At 46.1% G+C, this 9,307-nt stretch overlaps 1 protein-coding gene across 4 annotated transcripts; it reads right to left on the bottom strand.

Annotated features, from left to right (window-relative positions):
• Nucleotides 1-560: 560 nt before the first annotated feature.
• On the bottom strand, nucleotides 561-8,852 carry asb14a (ankyrin repeat and SOCS box containing 14a). 4 transcript variants are annotated; one of them, XM_023799521.2, is made up of 9 exons: nucleotides 8,183-8,852; nucleotides 8,059-8,111; nucleotides 7,478-7,558; nucleotides 5,847-6,005; nucleotides 5,051-5,296; nucleotides 4,333-4,504; nucleotides 2,777-3,320; nucleotides 2,099-2,252; nucleotides 561-1,282 (listed from the first exon to the last, which is right to left on the bottom strand). In XM_023799521.2, the coding sequence occupies exons 1-9, from the start codon at nucleotides 8,317-8,319 to the stop codon at nucleotides 1,104-1,106; spliced, it is 1,725 nt and encodes a 574-aa protein (XP_023655289.1). In that variant the 5' UTR covers nucleotides 8,320-8,852; the 3' UTR covers nucleotides 561-1,103. The 4 variants fall into 4 exon arrangements, with proteins under 4 accessions (XP_023655289.1, XP_023655288.1, XP_023655290.1 ...); XM_023799520.2 differs by having other exon boundaries at nucleotides 7,478-7,609; nucleotides 8,183-8,850; XM_023799522.2 differs by lacking the exon at nucleotides 7,478-7,558 and having other exon boundaries at nucleotides 8,183-8,851.
• Nucleotides 8,853-9,307: the final 455 nt, after the last annotated feature.

Genomic DNA, 9,307 nt, shown 5'->3' with positions numbered 1-9,307 from the left:
ACTTGAGGGCACCTAATGATGATAATTAGGAACTCTGGGATTATTCACATTTGAAAATTATTTAGCAACGATATATATATATATCACCTTATATATATAAATATATATATTAAACACATTCGATGTTATTGGAGGAGTACTGCTTTGGTCCAAAGACATGCAGATTAGGTCAACTGGCTACTCTAAATTGCCCATGGGTGCGGCTGTTTGTCTGTGTTGGCCCTGTGGTGGACTGGTGACCTGCCCAGGGTGTACCCCACCTCTCACCTGAAGATGCTGGGTATAGATAATGGATGGATGGATATATATATATTTAATATTTTTAACAGTTGGACAAATTACTTTCATTTTTAAATAAAAAACAAGTACCCACCAGTTACATTTCTATGTTATCTACATGAGTTCATACAGTCAGACAAAGATATATCACGTTATGTTTGATGCTGCTGATAGAACTAAGTACTGTACTACAAAGAATTGTATTACTTATACTCTTAAAAGGGTCTGTGGTTATCAACCATGGATAACATGAAATGGAACAGAGCAACAAGGACACGGGCTTTCATTGGAATTGGAATTATTTATTAGTTTGAATCAGTACACAACTTCTGTTAAATAAAACTGATACATTTCTACATATGTCTGGTCTCAAAACAAATTAGTGTCTCTTGCCTAATTAGTGTCACTCGCCTAGTATGGCATGCCTAAATTTAAAGTACATAAAATGTAGTGAGATGAAAATTACACTGAATGATAGTAAATGGCCTGCACCTAATGTATTATGTTAAAGTGAATATGTTAGTTGTCTTTTCTAAATAAAGCAAATCAGTAATAACAAAAATGGCCTTGAAGGACTTGTTAACATATAACGGCTACACCTACGTTAAATGAAAAATATTCTGTAACTGTTACAAGACTTCAAATCTCGTTTCCAATGCTGACATAAAGCGTTTGGGAGGCTTTGAAGAGATGAGCTTTGATGGGCGTGTCCTCAGCCACCTTCAGCTATGTTTGATACTGGCAGCAGTGAAGGTAGTGGGTATAACCCACCTTCCCATGGACATGCAGCGGAGTCAGATTGGGCAATCAGGCAAGCTCCCTCATCACCTCAGATCCTTCAGAGTTCCCAGGCCATACAGGTCGTACTCCTGGTACCGGACATAGTCCTTGAGGCTCTTGGGCAGAGGCAGGAAGTTCATGAAAATGGGCGCCCTCAGCCGCAGCTTTCCCAGGCAGTCCCGGATCTTCAGACGGCACAGGTGCTTCAGACAGCGTGTGTTTTCTGCAAGGAGAGACACCCGTGCTTCAGCATGGCAGCTTCGAGACACTCCATGCTGTCTGTGGACTTCATGATGGGCGCGTGTCATCATGCTGCTGTGGTGGAAAGTGTTCTGAAGCAGTGTTTCTCAGCCCTGTCTTTGGTGACCCCCGGCCGGTCCACATTATTTACCCCTCCCTGCCTGATATCGAGATGGGAGGGAGTGAAGACGTAGACTGCCTGGGGGTCCTCGAGTATTGAGGTGGGAAACACTGTTCTAGAACGATTATGGTGTAGTTCAGTGGGTTATAGATGTGTGACCTTGTTTGGAAGGTCATGCATTTGTATCTTGTGCCCAACAGAATAATCAAATAATTCTTTTTCACTTGAGCGATGCCCTTAACCCTAACTGCTCTAGGGGTGCTGAATGCTGACTAACCGTGCTCTTTGAGCCAAAATCACACACTTGTGCAAATAAATAAAGCACCTTATATGAAAAATATAACTGCAGAGACCCTTTGGGGGATTTTAGTGTTTTCCCCAAGCTTAGCAGACTGATAGTCTACAACCCTCGGGAGTTCTTTGAGCATCCTGAGGTGTAGAGAGTGTAGTACTATCATGCAAGATTCCTGTTCTTGCAACCTGGGTTCATCTTCTTTCTTATTAAGATGAAGGCGATCGTGGTGAAGGTCAAGCCCCCATTGTCCCTGTTACTCCAGATGGTGAAAACCTATAAGTACCTTGGGGTGCACTTAGACAACTGACTTGAGTGGAGGAAAAACATGGAGCATGTGTACAAGAAGGGTCTATCTATCTATGTCCAGCAGCTGTCCAGCTCACCTTGAATCCTGCATATGTCCGGCCATTGCTTCTGTTCCATCAGGGCAGCTTTCAGCTTAGAGCAGAACTGGACATGGTCAACATAGTCCAAGAGGATACGCACCACAAAGCCGGAGATGTCCCTCAGCCAGTAGACTGTAATGACTTCACAGAACTGTGGAGAAGGCAATGGTGACACACAGACCCTTTGTCAGAGCTCGCTAGGAGGATTTTTCCAACATTTTCAACTGATTTGGAATGACCATCTAATCCCACGTTCCCTCGCTACACTGTACCCAGACCTGCTCAGAAGGGGTGAGCACAAACTACATACCTTCTCTCATGTGTGAGCTAGCGCTACCTGCTTTTTCTTGCTCTACAGATCGTAGGTCTCTGGTCAACAGTAGGTGTTTTGGCAGTGGGATGAAAGGCAGAGGAACCCTGCCATCACCCAGAAGGGCCACCTCTCCAAAGACAACTAATAAACTCAAATGCCCTCTCCCATACGCACTTCACTTTAATCAGTGTGTCACTGGGGACATTTTAACCCAGCAACAGGCATTTACATATGAAAGGTCGATCTTACCATCTACATCAGATTCCAAATTATGGCCTGTAGGCAACAAGAGTTCTTATGGCTTCTTAATGAGCAAGGCTGAGTTGCCCAGGAAAATTAATATATTGGGACTCCTGCCCTACCATGGTGTCCTTAATGACAGTGGGAGTCCAACCCTCGTAGTCATGGGGCACGTGAGAGTCCTGGCCATAGGGGCAGTCGAAGCAGCGCTGGGCATCGTAGCCATAGTTGAGCAGCATGCGGAGCAAGACCTCGTCCTTGAGGGCGTATTGCAGGGCGGAGGGAAAGTGCATGGCGTTGATGCGTGAGTAGTAGTTGACATTGGCGCCATAACGCAGCAGGAGGTTGATGAGCTCGTAGTTGCCGAGCCGCAGCGCCACCTGCAGGCACTTGACAGGGTCTTGGTTGGGCATGGCACCAGCCTCCAGGAGCAGCCGTGTGGAGCGTAGGTCGTCGTTGGAGACAGCAAAGAAGAGGGCTGAGCGGCGCTCATCATCATAGTTACGCCGCACACGTGGGTGCAGCATGAAGTTGACATCATAGCCCGCTTTGAGCAGTATCTCCAAGCACTGTGGGTGCCCGCCAGCTGCTGCCGAGTGTAGCGGGCTCATCCCGCTTTCCTTCACCGCCTCCCGTGAGGTAACGGGCATGAGACGCTCCAGGGCCCTGGTGTATTCGGGAGAGAGAGAGTGATGGTCTATAGGCCAAGGCAGGGGACGCCTAGCCAGAAGCAAATATCGTACTGTAGGTCAACTAGTGAGGTGTAATACTAAGTAGTAGAATCAATGAAAAATTGACTTTTTATGGAATTAAGTTTTATTTGCTATTTGTACACTGGAATGAGTTTTTGCACATCCACATCCAATCTTGCTCTCTGTTTTTAACACACAAACACACACACACAAACACACACAACATAGACAAAAGTGTTGGGACACCTGGCCATTAAATCTACGGGAACTTTTATGACATCCCATTCCGAATACATATAAGAATAAGAGTTCCCTTCACTGGAACTAAGGGGCCTAGCCCAACCCCTGAAAAACAACCCCATACAATTATCCCACCTCCACCAAACTTTACAGTTGGCACAATGCAGTCAGGCAGGTAACGTTCTCCTGGCATCTGCCGAACACAGACGCATCAGATTGGTCAGACAGCGAAGCATGATTCATCACTCCACAGAACACGTTTCCACTGCTCCTGGGTCCAGTGGTGATGTGCTTTACACCACACCACCCGACACTTGGCATTGCACTTAGTGATGTGAGGCTTGCATGCAGCTGCTTGACCATGGATGCCCATTCCATGAAGCTCCCCGTGCACAGATTTTGTGCTGCGGTTAATGCCAGAGGGAGTTAGTAACTCTGCAATGGTGAGTTTTACACAGTATGTGCCCCAGCACACAACGGCCCTGCTCTGTTACTGATCATGGTCTGCCACTGAGCTCATTCTTTTACAAATGTTTGTAAACCGGACCGCATGACTAGGTGTTTCATTTTATATGCCTGTGCCAATGGGTCTGTCCACACACTACCCCCCCCCAAGCAAGTGACGTTACTTCATTCAACTTCATCTGCTTTGTCAACAATATCAAACTTTATAAATGGATGAAGGGTGCAGAGAAACAACCATCCGAAATGGAATGCTAGTTTTGCGAGGAAGCAGTGCCACTCACAGGAGGTGCCCACGGTGCGCCACGCGATGGATCGGAAGGTGACCTGTGTGTTTGGGGACATTAGCATCAGCGCCGTACTCGAGCAGCAGGGAGATGATGTCAGGATTCCCAGAGGCGGCGGCTTCAAACAGGATGGTGGCTGAGTCCATGGCCTGGGAGTCTACGTCGGCACCTGGGAGAGGCTGCAGTTCAGTGACGGCAGAACGTTCCAGATACACAAATATCCCACACTGGAATCACACCTCCCAAATCGCTGCGCTTGCCTGCTGTCTCCAACCCATATTATTGTTTAATTATATTACCTGCATTCAGGAGCAATTTTCAGTTTTATTCATTAAAAAAAATACATTACTAGAAGGTCGCCGGTTCAAATCCCCAAGTGATTTCACTGTTGGGTCCCTGAGCAAGACCCCTAACCCCCAGTTGCTCCAGGGACTGTCTGACCCTGCATTCTCAAATGTACGTCACTTTGGATAAACACATCTGCTGTTTTCACTATGAAAACTGTATTGCCAAGCATAAAAAGGAATGATCTTATTAAATAAGGGTGTCTGCCCTGTGCTTCCCGCGATAGACTCCTGGCTTACTGAGCCACTACTGGATAAGTCGTTCTGGAAAAATTAGTATGTATCAGTATGACTGACTTAATTAAATTACCTAACTAATCTGGAAGAATTAAATCAAAGGCAGGACATGAAAGGGAAAAATCGACTAGTACCTTTCTGAACAAGGGTCTGAACAATCTCATAGTGTCCATACTGGGCTGCCAATGCAAGCGGCGTGAGTCCATATTCACTGCGTGGGTCAGTGTCAGCACCGGACTGCAGTAGCAGATCCACAAAGTTGGTGGCCCCAAGGTGGGCAGCCTCATGGAGCGGCTTTCTGCGGTGCGCCCCCTCCTGGTTCACATTAGCATTGAAGCGGATCAGGAGCGAAGCCATGTCGTACTGATTGTTCTTAATAGCTGCGGTGCAGGAAGACCAACATCAGCGTAAACATCTGTAGCATCTGTAACTGTCCAAATGCACAAGAGGGAACATCACGCACAGTGAAAAAGTCTGGAAAGGGTTCAACGTAGGGCTATGAGAATGATTCCTGGTCTTAGAGGAATGTCTTATGAGGAGAGGTTAGCTGAGCTGAATCTGTTTAACCCCGAGCAAAGCGGGACATGATCCAGGTCTATAAGATTCTAACAGATCTGGATGCTGTTCAGCCAAATGGCTACTTCAATATTAGTTTAAATACTAGAACTCATGGTCATAAGTGGAAATTAGCGGGAGAACATTTTAAAATGGATTTCAGGAAGCACTTCTTTACACAGCGTGTAGTTAGAGTATGGAATAGTCTTCCTGCTAGTGTAGCACAAGCTAAAACCCTGGGTTCCTTTAAATCAGAGCTAGATAAGATTTTAACAACTCTCAGCTATTAGTTAAGTTCTCCCCAAACGAGCTTGATGGGCCAAACGGCCTCCTCTCGTTTGTAAATTTCTTATGTTCTTATGTTCTGTGTTTGACCTGCAACTAGAGGTGAGTCCTCTTCTTCGTCCCGTGAGTCTGGGTTCGAGCCATTCTGCAGCAGGAAAGTGGCGTTGGCCCGTAGGCCTTTCTCCACAGCCAAGAAGAGGGGTGTCTTCCCCTGGATCGTATGGGAATGCCCCGCCCCCTGGGTAGAAGCTGGCGAAGCAATGTCACTGCATGTCAGGCTGAATCACAACATGTCACCATGATATACAGCAGGGGTAGACAATCTTATCCTCAAGGAGATGGTGTGTATGCAGGATTTTGGGATAACCTTTAGGTGAGTGCAGGTGGAGTGGTGGCTCTGTGGCTAGGGATCTGTGCTGGAAATCGGTAGGTTGTTGGTTCCAATCCTGTGAATGCCAGGAGTGATCCTACTTCATTGGGCCCTTGAACAAGACCCTTAACCTGCTCCTGCTTTGTCCTGGACATGATGTTAACCTACATCTAGCCCTGCAAGCAGGACCTCCAACTTTCGGGGAAAATTTGGGGGATGGTGGCAAGATTGACACTCCAGTTAATACAAAAAACTTTCACACTGTTCCATTCTATTCAAACTAGTGTGGTGCTGAGGTATCACTTGCCACAGGGCTGCACTCAGGTTCTCATCCCTGAGGTGGTTTGTTGTGTGGTGGGTGTGGCAACGTGCCGCATGAGTATGTGCTCCTTACCTCCTCCTCCTTTAGTTCAGGTGTGAGGACCCTACAGCCAATCAGTCCTCTAAGCAGTAATTTAATTAGGGCATTGCAGCGAAAACCTGCACATACATTGGCCCTTACTGGATAAAATTGCCTACCCCTTGTAAACAGCATGTGAGGCCTGTATCATAAAGCTGAATAACTTGTCAGATTTAAGGTAATCTGTAGTTACATTAGTCTAAATGTAAGTGAACAAAGATGAAGTCCATTTAAAGTAGGGTATCTTAAATCAGTAAGTTATTCAGCAAAGCAAGAAATCCAGCTTCATGATGCAGGCCTCCAGGCACAAGTAAAAGCCAAGTTCAGAAGTCACAGCTGGTGTACCCACAAGCCAAGTTCTTAAGGGCTACAGGCTAAGTCTCTGTGGCTATGATCAGAAGGTCGTTGGTTCAAGCATGGCCATGGCCCGTCTGTGGGTCCTTGAGCAAGGCCCGTAACCCCCAGCTCCCTGGGTGCTGCTATGGGTGATTGCCCTTAGCTGCCAAGCTTGCTCTCACGGAGAGCAAGTTGGGGTAGGCGAAAGGAGAATTTCCCCATGGGAATCAATGAAGTATAATAATTTCCTATACAAATTTGCATTTTATTAATTTAGCAGGTGTATTTATCCAAAGCAACATGCATATATTTATTTTGAGAAAACAGACTCATCTGCTCCCTGAATCCCTGAAGCAACTGGGGGGAGAGGACCCACCTCTGAAATGACCAGAGATGTGACCCACTGATCATGGACAAAGTTTTCTGAACCACTGAGCCACACGGCCATCCTGTAGCCCTTCCTGCAATTTGACGTTATAAGCCATGTAAAATGGTGACAGCAACATAAGAAGGGAATTTCTGTTGTTCATTCAGCTATCCATGTCACCTCACAGCAACAGCCAGGCCCACAGGTGTGTAGAACGCTCCCTGCATGGCCACCGGGTGAGTACAGACCTGCAAAAGTGATCTCCAGAATGGTTTTGTTGATCTGGACTGCAGCTGCATGCAATGGGATCCATCCATCACCATCTGCCTCTGAGAAAGCGTGCCGACATGAGGAAAGCTTCTGCAGGGCCGCCTCATCACCTTGGTGACAGGGAACCCGGGAAAAAACACAAAAAGTGTAGCACGGTGCTAGGGGCAGTGACCGTGTGACCGGAACATCAATGCTGAACCTAAATTGCCTCAGTAAAATATTCTGGGCTAGTGTTCAGCTTGGTGTGTTAGGACTCTGTGCTCATGATCAGAAGGTTATTGGTTCCAGTCCCTGGGTTGGAAGAGTAGTTTCACTCATTTTGACTGGCTAAGTTGTTTTGGATAAAACATCTGCTGACTAAAATATAAATATTCATCTGTATCAAAGTGCTTTATTAAAATAGCTGGTAACATCTCTGAAACTGCTACATCTGGCCTTTCTTCTGAATCCCAGCTGTTCACTTTCATAACTACCATACCCAATATTACAGATAACAATTAGCTGGGTATTATTAATTAAATATCTTCAGGCAGCAATAAGAAACTGTAGAGCCACTCACCTGATTTGATTGCTGCAAAAACCTTCTGGTTTTCTGGGCTGGTTTCAGGGACCCTGTGCAATGAGATAGTACAGCTTACCAGCACAGCTGTCCCAATGGGGGAATACTGTGTTATTCGGCATACCTGCGCTCCTCCACAGGTGCGGATTCCGAATAATCGCCAGGTTGTCCGCACTCCAGCAGGCTCTGTTCGATCATGTACTGAAGGTCCACGTCCTCCTCATCCTCCTCTTCCTCATTTTCCGGCAGGGTGAAATCCATGTCCAGCTCCCAAGCAAAATGATCACCAAGTTCAAATGGTCTGCCTCAGCAGCGACCTCCGCCCCCCCGTTTCAGACCGGGAAGAAATCACAACAATCGGATCCCTTATTCAATACCAATTGGCGTGACGACACGGCTTCTCCACACTTTTCTTGAAGGTAAGCATCCTAGCTGCCGTCCTCCACCTCACGTAATGCAGCTCACGCAAAAAAATGCATTAAACTTTAGGTATGGGCGCCACTGCACAATGCGGTAAGCAGGCAATTAATCCAGGCTGATCACATGATGGTTTTTAAAATAGCGGAAAAACAGAGAGGATCAAATAACACATAGTCAGTATCGACGCAGCAACATGACATTAATAACCATGTGCAGTTGTATTGCAGTATATTCTAATGACGGATATTTTATACATTTTTATAATTGAACTCACTGCAGACTGCTTAAAATAAAACGCAGTGTATCGGACAGTGTTCCGGATGTCACAGGGAAACCCTCCAGTTCGTTCCCATTGATAACGTCACATTTTATTGGAATTTCACTGATGTTTGGTTTTGTCTTGCAAATTCAGTAGTTTTGTTTTACTCTGTTTTCATGGCCCCTTAGGTGGTTTGAGGGGGGGGGGGGGCTATCAGTTTCCCCATAGAGAGCTACTTTTAGTATCAGCTGACTATAAATATCTGGTCATGAGATATTGCCTACCCCCAAGTCTGACCCCTCTGGCTGGTTCTGTCTGCCCTCCACACCACTTGCAACCAAACAGACATGGAATGTCCAGCAGGGGTTCAAGTGTGTTTCTGTGGTGCAGGTTCTTTACCTGCTCTATGAAGGTGAAGCAAACAATTCAGTTGCTCTGAAACGTGTATTTAAATGCAATAAACACAAAGAGAAGTGGTAGTGTTGTAAATGTCACGTTTCCAACACACAGAGGAAGCGTAAGGGGGTTTATTCAAAAGCGTATAAAAGCAGGGCAAAAATAAAAACAGAC

Source organism: Paramormyrops kingsleyae, chromosome 8 (genome assembly GCF_048594095.1).
Source record: "Paramormyrops kingsleyae isolate MSU_618 chromosome 8, PKINGS_0.4, whole genome shotgun sequence".
Classification (NCBI taxonomy): domain Eukaryota; kingdom Metazoa; phylum Chordata; class Actinopteri; order Osteoglossiformes; family Mormyridae; genus Paramormyrops; species Paramormyrops kingsleyae.
Note: the sequence above shows the minus strand (reverse complement) of the source record. Positions and strands in the feature narration are given on the sequence as shown.